Source organism: Scylla paramamosain, chromosome 22 (assembly GCF_035594125.1).
Source record: "Scylla paramamosain isolate STU-SP2022 chromosome 22, ASM3559412v1, whole genome shotgun sequence".
NCBI classification, from domain to species: Eukaryota; Metazoa; Arthropoda; class Malacostraca; order Decapoda; family Portunidae; genus Scylla; species Scylla paramamosain.
Genome location: NC_087172.1, coordinates 662,752 through 675,451, shown reverse-complemented (window position 1 = coordinate 675,451; position 12,700 = coordinate 662,752). Strand labels below are relative to the sequence as shown.

The 12,700-nt window shown below is 44.4% G+C and overlaps 1 protein-coding gene across 1 annotated transcript; it reads left to right on the top strand.

Annotated features, from left to right (window-relative positions):
- The first annotated feature begins 87 nt into the window (after nt 1-87).
- LOC135111390 (homeobox protein BarH-like 1b) lies at nt 88-12,575 on the top strand. The gene is made up of 4 exons (XM_064024624.1): nt 88-1,920; nt 2,724-2,890; nt 3,001-3,054; nt 12,111-12,575. Exons 1-4 carry the CDS (start codon nt 1,431-1,433, stop codon nt 12,285-12,287), a joined length of 888 nt encoding a protein of 295 aa, XP_063880694.1. The 5' UTR covers nt 88-1,430; the 3' UTR covers nt 12,288-12,575.
- The last annotated feature ends 125 nt before the right edge of the window (nt 12,576-12,700 follow it).

Here is a 12,700-nt window from a genome sequence, read left to right as displayed (position 1 = left end):
GAGATTATTTGGAAGCATTACCACTAATTGAGTGTAGTGTGGATACCAAGATGTGTAAAAATGTGTGTGTGTGTGTGTGTGTGTGTGTAATCTAGTAATCTAGTAATATCGTAATTTTTAAATTTTTCCGTAAATATTCATAATGGTTGTTTATGCCACATAGTCTTCCAGTGTGCGTGGCATTAACAGTTGTTCACGTGGTGGTGTGGTGTAGCGTAGCGGCTGCGCGTTGCGAGGTGGAGGGTCACTACTCCGTCTTGGATTTGAAGTCACGAATAGCGAACTCTCCATGTTGAGGCGGGTAGTGGCAGGTGGCGGGAGGCTCCCTAAGAGTTGCTGGGACAAGCCTCTGTGGCTGTGGCTAAGATAACTCAGTGTACAGAAGTTCCAATGGGTGTGTGTGATGTGTGTGCAGAGGTCAGGCAGGCAATTATGAATATATGTCCCTTGCCGATATCCTATTGCAAATAGTTTTTCAGCCTCCGTATCAAACTTCAGTATAGCTGTAGTAAAAACTTCACCGGTGACTATTACGATCTCAGAATTTTATTTAAAACATAAAATATTACATGTTCCATGCACTGTCAACTAACTTTGGGAGGCTGTCAATGAAAATATTTTAAAGATTCAGTAGATAATTCCGAGATTTCGTGGAGGCATCAGCAGAGCTGGAGCAGCGTTAAACCGGAACCAAAAGTGAGCCAGTAGTATAGCCTGACCACCTGACAGGCGGTGGCTCAGGCTGCCTGAAACACTGATGGCAGTAGAGGACATTAACAAGTGTCTAAGTGGTTGAGTAGAGAGTGAGCAGCAGATTAGCGGTCCCAGGAATGCAACAAGAGCTTGACGCCGACACGTACTCCGCGATAAGACGAGTTGCCGTGTTCGCCGGGCGAGCAGTGCCCGCCATGCCCTGGAGCTGCCTGGTTCTCATAGTCTGGATGTGTCGTGCTGTTGAGTGACGGACTTTATGAGACAAAGCTGCCCCTCTGCTCCATATGTTTTCCTGCCACCTGAGTGCTGAAGGGTTGGAGGAATTAAACGCTGCACGGCACCCGGATGAGGAAGCCACTTCCCTGAAATGCAGCAATCACTGCCTCGCCTGATGAACCCCAAGACTGTCCCTGCTAGTCACTCGCGACTGCTTGTTTATCACAGGACCGCCACGCCCAAGTGGTCTCAGGAAGAGTTCACATTTTACGGATGTTTACACACTACTACCTCGTCGTAATATCAGTGAGGACTATCTTGTATTCTCAGGTCGCCAGCTGAAACATACTTCGCCCAAGGCAATCGTGATCAGCCAATTAGTGCATTGGGAATGCGTGGGGAGGAAAACAGTTCACGTGCGTCGGTGCTCATATCCAAGGTGAAGTAGGAGCCTCGCATCGCTGCTCTGCGTTCCGTCGGGAACGTACTGATCCTCAATTATGGTGACAAGATACACCATAGATCAAATCCTGTCCCGCGGCTCCTCGTCTTCGCCGCCCGCAACCCCCTCCCCCACTCTCCTCTCCACCACGCCCCACAGCCCTCTGTGGAGGCCCACTCCGCTGGCCGATGGTCCTCTCGAGACAAGCCACCACCTCACTGCGAACCACAGGTATAAGGTGCCTCACCACAGAGACGCTAGGACAGACTCCCTCACGACAGACGACGAGGAGGAGACACAAACGGGGCGGGATGGCCGTGCCGAGGACATGCACCGCCTGGCCTGTCCTGTGCCCCTGCGTCCCCACCTCAACCTGCCTCTCCGCGACACCCCCCCATTGGAGGCCTTTGGACTGCGGCCTGACCTGGGTTACGCTGGGCTGGAGGGAGGCGTGTATGGGCTGATGCTTCGTCAGTACATGGAGGCTCACTACCACCTGGGCGGGCCGCGCTCCCTCCTGCCTCTCTCCTTCCAGGGATACGACTCAGGTGACTGTCTCTTTTCTGTTCTTCGTGATTTCTGTTATGCAGGTTAAGTTGAAGCTTCCGTGTGTTGTGTGTGCTTGGTTACAAGTGTGTTAGTGTGTTGGTTCTTTGCGGGAACGCTGTGACTTGGCTCCTTGGTAGAACCGTGTCAACACTTGCTGATGTAATTTGTTTCTGAATCACGTGAATATGGTGTATTGTTCTCTTGACTGCACATAAAGTTTGGAGGAAGCTGCGTTTGGGTTAGTTAGGTGGAGAGTTTTGCTTGTTGGTCGGATTGTGAGGCTGCATTGAGTCAGCACATGCTGCTCGGGTCTTGTTTCCAGAGGGACTGCCACGTTACCGATGTTGTAATTACCCACGGCCAGTTAAAGTTCATCTACATCGATGCCGCGCTGCTCACAGGCAAACAAAGCTGTCACAACATTGCTGGCCACTGGGCACTCAAACCGTCCCCTCGGCAGAGTCCACGCCGCCCTCCCACACCACACGCGTATAACCTCATCGTGTCTTAGTGTTGCCGGCATCAACAGGACCCTTGCACTTTAAATCTATTAACAAGAAGCTTTATTAATTCCCTTCCCATAACTGTGCCATTGCCACTCACGCGCAGAACAGTTACTTAATCTTTCTTCTTACAGGTCAGTTGTAACTTAGTGGACCACAGTGATACCCCACTGTCCACTGAGCAGTTGTTTCCTGTGGGCAGGTGGGATTATTATCCATCCTTACCCATGACAATATCCTCGTCGACCGCCCAGTAGATAGTCACAACTGTCCTATAGCAGCGTCCTCAACCCCTACAGGTCTGGTGAACTCCGTGGGAAGCGGCCGTACGCGGCGCCGCGGGGGTCAGGTGAGGTTCACGACGCAGCAAACCCGCCAGCTGGAGACGTGGTTCGTGCGGCACAAGTACATCACACCCGCCCAGAGGAAGACCATCGCCAGGGAACTGAGCCTACACGAGAAGCAGGTGAGGCGGCGACCACTGGTGAAGCGACCCCGTATTGTCTTGCTTTGGGATACTGTCAATGTTATGTTTAGCGTGACTGCCGCTTAATATTACGTTTTGATCTCCTGCAGGTGAAGACTTGGTTCCAGAACAGACGCGCCAAGTGGAGGAAAGTCCAAGCTCAGGTAAGGCAGAGGTGGCAAGGTGGTCAGGGTGATACGTGGCAAGGTGCAGGCTGGGGACAGGATGGGAACATTTAGTAGGGTGTAGTAGTGAAAAATAAGTGGCTGTTAATTCTCGTATATTGCCTAACACCACACACACACACCCACACACACACAGCCAGTCAGGAGTAATGTGCGCTAGTGTATTATTTTGTATTATCACAGTTATCATCGTCATTATTCATTCTTTCTGTTACATCTGAGGGAATGGTGGCGGGAGTGTGGCGACATTTAATTAAGCTGTTGAGGCGAGATAGCGCAGGTGGGGGAGGAGGGAGGAGATGTGGAGGCGTGAGCTGAGTTGATATATATCACATGCGTTCTTTTACCTGGAGATAAGAACTCTCTCTCTCTCTCTCTCTCTCTCTCTCTCTCTCTCTCTCTCTCTCTCTCTCTCTCTCTCTCTCTCTCTCTCTCGTACCATAGTTACAGTCAAATACTCTTACTTGGCACATGCTCATATATGCTTCAAAATATGCAAATATATAATTGACCCTTCGTTTGTAGAAAAAAAAAAAAAGTAGAATATAATCGCTAAAACTAAGGAGAGATAAAGACACTTACCGCATAATCAAATATATTAATGAAAGATACAAGTAAATAAGATAGACCATTGTTTTACAGTCGGGCATTACTTTCTAAAGATAATCAGTGACGGAAAGATGAGCCGGTAAAGATCGCTTAATATAATCTGACTGACAAAAGATTGACATAAGAAGATCAATAAATGACAACTAGTCTCACTAAGTCCGCTTCGTTAAGTTAAATACAAATTAACTTCGCTTCACAAACTAAAATGCTGAGAAACTTCGCTTCATAAAATACTCATAAAAAAAAGAAAAAAAAAAAGGAAAAAGATTCCGTTTCTTAAAGTGAAATACAAGTAAATTTCGCTTCGTAAAATAGAAAACAGAATAGGCTTCACTTCATAAGGTGAAAAAAAAAGCTTCATAAAGTAAAATGCAGATAAATTCCGTTTCATAAAATACAGATAAATTTCGCTTCTTTAAAAAAAAAAAAAAAAGACTTCGCTTCATAAATCAAAGTACAAATGAATAAGCCAGAAGTCAGTACATTGCCAATTCCATTTAGCGCAACGAAAGACAAAGAAATGAAGAGATTGTAACGGAAGAGAAAACAAGCAACTGCGTACTTCATTTTGCGCAACGAGTGGTAGAGAAGAGAGAAGCTTGTCTGTAATAAGTAAGGGGCGAGAAAGCGTCATTACTTGTTTCATTTTGCGCAACAAAGGACAAAGAAGTGAAAGAAGCATTGATCTTATTACCTCTAATAAGTGAAAGGGAAGAAAATAAGTCTTTAACGCAACGGAGGGCAAACAAGTGAAAGAAGAGAGGCGCTTGTCTATATGTAAGGGGCGAGAAAACAAGCGGGAGAGCAGCTTGTGGTGTTTGCAATCACGTACAATACCCGGGAGCTGCCTGGCTTGTCAGCGGCGGCGTTCAATTAAGGGAGGAAGTTGATAAAACGTTTAGCGTAATTTTGTGTGCGATAAGATACTCTTTTTTTGATATTTTGATATATTGATTTAGTAATTTTTTTTTTTTTTTTTTTTGTGTGTACGTGTATCATTGTCAGTAGCAAACAAGAGAGAATGGTTAGATGACTGACAGGCTGAATGGCTATATCGCTTACTGGGTGGCTAGGTAGTTGGCTGGGTGGCTCGGTGGCTGGATGGCTTGCTAATTGGTTGGCTGGCTGGATTGCTGATTGGTTGGCTGGCTGGATTGCTGACTGGTTGGCTGGTTGGCTTGCTGATTGGTTGGCTGGCTGGATTGCTGATTGGTTGGCTGGTTGGCTTGCTGGTTGGTTGGCTGGCTGGCTGGCTGGCTGTTTGACTGGCTCTTTTGCTGGTTGGTTTGTTGACTGGTTGGCTGGCTGGCTGTCTGGTTGACTGGATGGCTGGCTGACTATCTGCCCTCATTTTTCATTTTGTGTGTGTGTGTGTGTGTTTCTTTTTTGTTATCTACTAAAAAAAAAAGTAGGTATTTCATTAACTTGATGTTCGGATGTTTGTAAGGTTTATTGTTATTTTTACATCATCATCACCATCATCACTATTATTACACTTCCCGTTGGAGAGCATAATAACGTGGCAGATAAAGGGAGTTATCCAGCGAGACTATACAGTAAACACTCCAATTAGCGCATCCTTTTTGGCCGTGTCACCTGGGAGGAAGTCACCGTCGGCTATCACGAGGGCCGCTTAGTTGTTACGGGGCCTTCCTACCGCCGTCGCTCACCATCCTCTTGTTTGGAGTGGCAGGAGAGAACTGCTAACGTCACTAGTCAATATTATGAGCGAACTTTTATTTCATTGTTAATATAGGGACTTCCCACCGCCTCCACTCGCTGCTGTCTTGTAGCATACGTCAGGAGGGAATTACTAACACTAGCACGTCACTGGTCAAATATTGCGAGGAATTACTATTACTTATTTATTTATTTTTTTTTTAACTAAGATGCTATGAATGAAAAACTCTCCTTTCATCGTATTCATGTCGTTCTTCCTCTTTTTTTTTTCCAAACTCAAGATTTTATGAATGAAATACATCTATATCATTGTATATTCTCTCTTTTTTTTTATTTGTCAATGTATTTACTAGATTGTCTTGGTGTTTATTAAAGTACTTTAATTTCACATCCGATCCCTTCGTTGTGTAGATCACGATTTAAAAAAAAACATCATATTTTACCCAGAAATAGTCCCGGAATAAGTAGGCTAAGGTGATTTCCATAATCCTCATCCCTCCTCCTGACGCCTCACAGATCAAGAGAGACGTGGAGAGAAGCACATAACGCCGTAATCGTTGTAAATCTCAGTGCTTGGTGAGGTTTTAAGATCCATGAGTCACCAGGCAGCTGTACTCATGCCGTCTCCCCGCTCCCTCACTCCTGCAGTAGTCTCCCTTCACTCTTCGCTAACACGCTGATAAAAGTGATAGCATCCAGAATCCTTGTTGGGATCGAGTGGGGCAGATAAGAGGGATAACTTCACTTGGATCTGCGAGTGGTTGGGCGAAGGAGGGATGGCAGGAGGCAAGCAAGAGAGGAGGGCTAGTCTGTTAATGCTGGCCTTGTGAACACTGACTGAACGCTGATCTTCCTTGCCAGTGTCTGTTCATTCCCTCGCCTGCAAGTCTTTGACACCTCTAAGGGAGGGCGAGTTTATTTATCTATTTATTATTGTTTTTATTTTGGGATCTCTACTGTTGCTACTACTGCTATCGTTACTGCTGCTATTGTTATTATACTTCTTCTTCTTCTTCTTCTTTACTTCTACTACCAGTACTACTATTACAACTACAACCATCACTTTTACGAGAATACATCTAAAGTTTCAGCGTAGCATTTAGTCAGGTTTAAAAATATAAATAATGATAATGCAAGTAATTAATAACAATGGATAGTGAATGGATGAAACAGATAATTAATGAATCGACCAATGAATAACTGAATGCACCGTTAATGGCAGTAAATCTGGAACCAGCCTCTTAGTGCACGTCGCTGATCCGGGGCTTCCGTGTTAATTGATAAGCGGCGAGCCAGGGACGCGGGCAACTGCTGCTTATAAACAGTGATAACGCGCCGGGTTAACCTTTTTAGCCCAAGCAACGCGGCCACTATCGCCCGCGGCTGCCTAATTAACGAGACGCCAAACCAACCAGTATTTTGAAACGCTCTGGGTCCACTGATGATGCAGAATCTTGTTAAACTATCACTGGAACCACGAAAACATCTTGAAAACGCCAAGAACTTCCACTAGAGTCGAGATTAGACAGAGCCGAAGACACCGAACCAATCCCCCGTATTCTGAATAGCTTTGGATCCACTAGTGATGCAAAATCTTGTTAGACTATCGCTAGAACCATGAAAACACCCTTGAAAACGCCAGTAGCTTCCACTAGAGTCGAGGTTAGACTGGCCCGGAGACACCAAACCAACCACCCGTATTCTGAAACGCTTCGGGTTTTGATGAGCACTGTTTTCAAAGACCACAGACACGATCAGGTGGATTATCGTGTGTTGTTTTTTCATTGATGTTGAAGCGTCACCAAAGCAACCCTTGTATTCTGAAATGCTTCGGGCTTCGATGAACACTGCATTCAGACCACAGGCATTATAAACTGGAATCTCAGTGGTCCTTTTCCCACAGATGATGCAGAATTCTTGTTAGATTATCGTTGCAACAATATAAAAAAAAAAAAAAAAACACCCTTGAAAACTCTCAGTAACTTCCACTAGAGTTCCAACAAGTCGAGATGAAAGAGAAGCCAAAACGTCTGGCATGAATGGTGATCTAAACTGACTTGGAGATCGTGCCTAGTGAGATTCATTCATTACTTTATCCTTGTGTTATCAGCGGCTCCGTGAACTAACCTAACGTAATCTAACATAACTTAACCTTACCTTACCAAACCTAACCTAACCTAACAACCTAATTCACTCCAGACTGATGAAATTCTGGGTGCATTAATAACGTAATACAGATGACCTAAGCTTGGTGTGACTCGTGGTCCCCCTCCCTTCCTCGCAGGTCACGATGAAATAAACACCTGGCGGCCTGTAATTAATGAGGCGGCCATCAATCACGTTCAGGTGTGCATGGGGGGGGGCGGGGAGGTGTGGAGGGTGTCTGTGTTGTCACTCGTCACTCAAGGCGGTACTTCGTTCTCGCCTCGCCTGTTATCGTGGTGGCTCGGTATCGGTGTTAGTGGTGGTGCTGGTGACACTTGCTATCAGTGATGGAGTGCCGATACTTGGTGTTCCTCCTCCTCCTTCTCCTCCTCCTCGTTGTAATGCTCAGCCATTCCCTGAACCTCACAGTAGTTGAGCTGATAAGAAGTTCTTTTTTCTTTTTTCTATATTTATCACTGCAATTAATTTTATCACGGAGCGACGGACCATCAGTTACTTCTTAAATACATGCAGGTTTTCCTTCTTGCTTCCATCATGTGATTCCTGACTTCTTACGATCCTCCTCCTCCTCCTCCTCCTTTTTCGTGCTTCTCATCGGTTACTTCTTAATTGTCTCCAGTTTATCCAATTCATCCGTCATGTGATTTCTAATTCCTTACTATGTGCTCCTCCTCCTCCTCCTCCTCCTCCTCCTCCTCCTCCTCCTCCTCCTCCTCCTCCTCCTCCTCCTCCTCCTCTTCCTCCCCTCCTCTTCCTTTCTTCCTGCTTCCCTCCCTTCTCATAGTACACACAGCCGGCCAGGACAGACATACTGACAGGCTAGGGTGACAGGAGGTATGGGACGCTAGGTACAGGCTCCCCAGGTGCAGGGTGCGGGACCACGATGCGGCCGCCATTATATGAGAGAGGGCGCGCCGACACCTTACTGACGGAGGAAAGTGAGACGCGTCACGAGTACACATTAAACAACCAAACTCTGGTAGGTACAGGGTACGAGAAAGATTTAGGAGTTATAGTTAGCTCTGAACTCCGTCTAGGGAAACAATGCATAGAAGCCAGAAACAGGGCAAATATGGTACTAAGATTCATTTTTAGGAGTGTTAAAAGTAGAAGGCCGGAAGTAATATTAAAGTTATACTTAGCGCTGGTCAGACCTCATCTAGACTACGCTGTGCAGTTCTGGTCCCCACATTACAGGAAGGATATAGGTCTATTAGAATCAGTACAGAGGAGAATGACTAAAAGGATACAGGGGATGAGGAGTATTCCTTACGAGGCGAGGATGAAACTGTTAAATTTACATTCTCTAGAGAGACGTAGGTCAAGAGGGGACCTGACAGAAGTTTTTAAGTGGTGTAAGGGTTATAAAAAGGGGGATGTAAGCAAAATTCTTAGGATCAGCAACCAGGATAGAACAAGAAATAACGGGTTCAAGCTTGAAAAATTTAGGTTTATGAAGGAGATAGGAAAAAATTGGTTCTCAAATAGAGTGGTAGATAAGTGGAACGGACTCAGTAATCATGTTGTTCGTGCTAGGACACTAGAGAGCTTTAAGAGAAGATTAGACAAGTTTATGGATGGGGATAGCAGATGGAAATAGGTAGGTATATTTCATACAGGGACTGCCACGTGTAAGCCTGGTCGCTTCTTGCAGCCTCCCCTATTTCTTATGTTCTTATGTTCTTATGAATGGTTGCCAAGAATGGTGTGTGAATGCCCGAGAATGTTAATTGTGTATATTCATTGTAATGTGACTTGTATACATACATACATACATACATATATACATAACCACATATTACCACAACATCTAAACTCGGAAATAAAAGGCAAGTTGCGGTGTCTTACTTGTTTTTACTGTAATTTTGCTTTATTTACATAACACTTATACATACATATATACACACATGAATACAAACACGCATACATAACCACATATTGCCTCTAAGTTTTCTAAAACCAGGAAAGTAAAAACAAGGTGCCACGTCATATTTAATTTTAACGTAACTTTCCACGAGTTTCTATATTTTCGCTGCCCAGGACATAAAAAAAAAAAAAGATGCACTATAAACGGTAAGTGGTGGTCATTAAGAGTAGATGTTACATTACGTATTACTGCCGCTTGTTATTCTCCGGTTAGGTAACTCTGTGTGTGTGTGTGTGTGTGTGATAAGCGTCTTGCTCAGGGATTATGTTACTGCAGCCTCCCTCCTCCCCGCCCCTTCCTATGTACCCTCCCTTAATCTCTCCCTCCTCCTCCTCCTCCATTCGCTTCCTCCCCTTGTTTTTTTTTTTTTTTTCCCTCCGCCCTTACATTTCCCCTCCTCGCTGCCTCCGATTCAGTGATAAAGTCTTTTATTTATTAATTCTCTTTTTTTTTAATCATACTTCACTACTAAGGTTAGAAGTGGTTGTCTGGCTGTATGTCTGTGTGTTTTTGTCTGTTTGTCTATTTCTGTCTGTCTGTCTGTCTGTCATTATGTTTGCCTGTCAGTCTGTATCTGTTTTTTTTTGTCTGTCAGTGTGTCCGTCAGTCAGTCAGTCTCTCTCTCTCTCTCTCTCTCTCTCTCTCTCTCTCTCTCTCTCTCTGTTTGGGTGGATGAACAGGCGGGCGGGGTTCATCAGCAGCAAATCGCTCTATTAACGAACACTGATAGCCTTGACAAGTCGTGATCGCGGTGAGATAACGTATTTGGAGGCCCCGATCAGTCAGCCTTCGTGACGCCCTCGGGACACCACGGATTAGTCACCTTAATTAACACGTCCTTGTGGGAAGGTGTATGACTAGTTCACGAGAGTCTCAGGTTTCTTCTCCCTTTGTGAATGTTCTAATGTTCGTGTTGAGCCTGTGGTGTTTTGCTTTTGTTTCTTAGTTAGGTTGTGGGTTATGTCTCTCACTGGTGCTGTTACTACTGCGACTGTTGCTGCTGGTGCTTCTGATATTATTGCTTCTACTACTACTACTACTACTACTACTACTTTAACTGTACTACTGCGACTGCTGCTGCTTCTTCTTCTGCTATTGTTACTACTACTACTACTGCTACTACTACTACTACTACTACTACTACTACTACTACTACTACTACTACTACTACTACTACTACTACTACTACTACTTTCAACAATAACAACAACATCTCGTACTGACTCTAAACGTATGTACCATCCATAAAGGGAGTATGACTTTTAATATTACCTGCCATGAATGATTTAATGACATAATGTTACCTCCTTGACTTATCCGTGTGTTTTTTTTTTTCCTTCTTCTTCGAATGTTTATCCTTATCGCCGCAAACTTCATTGTTGTGATAAATCATGACTGTAATTACCGGGCTTATCTTTTATTAGCGAGGTGCACTGCGGGTACATCACACAGGTGTTATGCAAGGCAGCACTCACTAAGACACACACATACGCCTTATCATAGGAAGTTAAGAACATAAGGGGAAGGTGCAGCAAGCCACTTCAGTTCTTACATGTTGGTTCTTATGTAAAATTGTTGCTGTTATGCTGTTGAGACCGGACGAGGAAAAAAAAAAGAATAAAATAGAATGAATAACACGAAATATAAATAAGTATATAAATACCTAAATAGACAAGTAAATCAGATAAAAATACAAAACAAGATTAAAAAATGGATAAATGAATAACCGACTAACTAAATAAATAGGTAAATATACAAGAAATAAAATAAATGAATAGATAAGTAAATACATAGAAATAAAACATTATGCCGGTCTCTCCCCCCCCAAAAAAAAAAGAAAAAAAAAAGAAATAGAGAAATTTAAAGGGGTGATTATTATTATTATCATTATTATTACTTTATTGTTATTACTATTTTTTAGGCGTCTTGATGCTTCACTTTCGAGGTAGTTCAAGTCGCAGGCACCTTACGTCCACTTACAATCCCTGTCCATGAATTTGTCTAATCTTCCTTTGCAAGATTAGACTTTACTCACTACAGCACTAAACCCTCGTGCGATAATGGACTATTTTTTACTTATTTCTGTCTTACTAATCTATTTTTGCTATATATATATTTTTTTCTACTTATCATATTACGTAATCCATCTATTTATTAATCTATTATCTTACCGTCTACCACTGCATCTGAATATGTGGTGCAACTTTCCTACAAGCTCGCCCCTCCAATACCTATAACTTTTTAGGGCACTATTGTTATGCTAAGCTCTCGTAAATATCTCTGTAGCGTAAAAAAACAAAATTAACCATCAGTTTTCCTTCTTTCCTCTCTTATTTCTCCATGCAAACAAGTCTTACGGTGTTAGGGAGGCTGACGACGGACGGTATAGCAGTAAGAGGGTTGAGGAGTGAGGAGAGTGGGTGGGAAGAATTTCGGTCGGTCGGTCTTCTCCTTATGATATACTGGAGGCTTTAAGGGCGGCTTAGGAAGTCAGGTGAGTGGGTGGAAAGTTTCTCCGTGTGTCAGTCTGTCTTCTTATCACAACTTCCATGGGACTAATAGAATGGATGAGCCAGGAGAGGTGGTAGGAAGCTTCTCTGTGGGTCTGTCTCCTTGTCACACTTCAGTATTGTAACGCAGTGGGTGCTTTCAGGGCTGCGGCGAGGAGGGAGCTGCTGGTGGCGTGGACGTAAGAGCCTCCTCCCCGGCCACCTCCCATGACGGCAGTGAGATCGACCCTACGGAACACCACCTCGCAGGGGAAGGAGCTGAAGGAGCCTCCCGCCCTGACGACGCCACGCTGCTGTTCGAGACTGAAGTGGAGAACTGAAGAGTCACCGCCCCGCCTCCTCGCTGGGACTGGGAGATGCGGGCACTGTCTGGCTAAGTGTAGCAGGGTGTAGAGTGGTGATAGTGGTGGTGGTGGTGGTGGTGGTGGTGGTAGTAGTGGTGGAGGGGAGTAGTAAAATCATAAAACCCTGACCTTCACTATACCACATAACCTCTTTTGTCAGAGTGCCGCGTGTTGTGTAATTATTAACATTCGTTTCTGTTTTGTCTTCTCTGTAGATGATAACACAAGTAGCACTAGTGGTGAGAGTAAAGGTTTATTTAACGCACACACTGTCTTACTAACACTGGCTGACAGAGTAGCAGCGAGGAAGAGGGGAGAGAGGAGAGGGGACAACAAAGTGGCAGAAATAGAGAAGGACAAAATTATAACTACACAAGCAAGAGACTTAT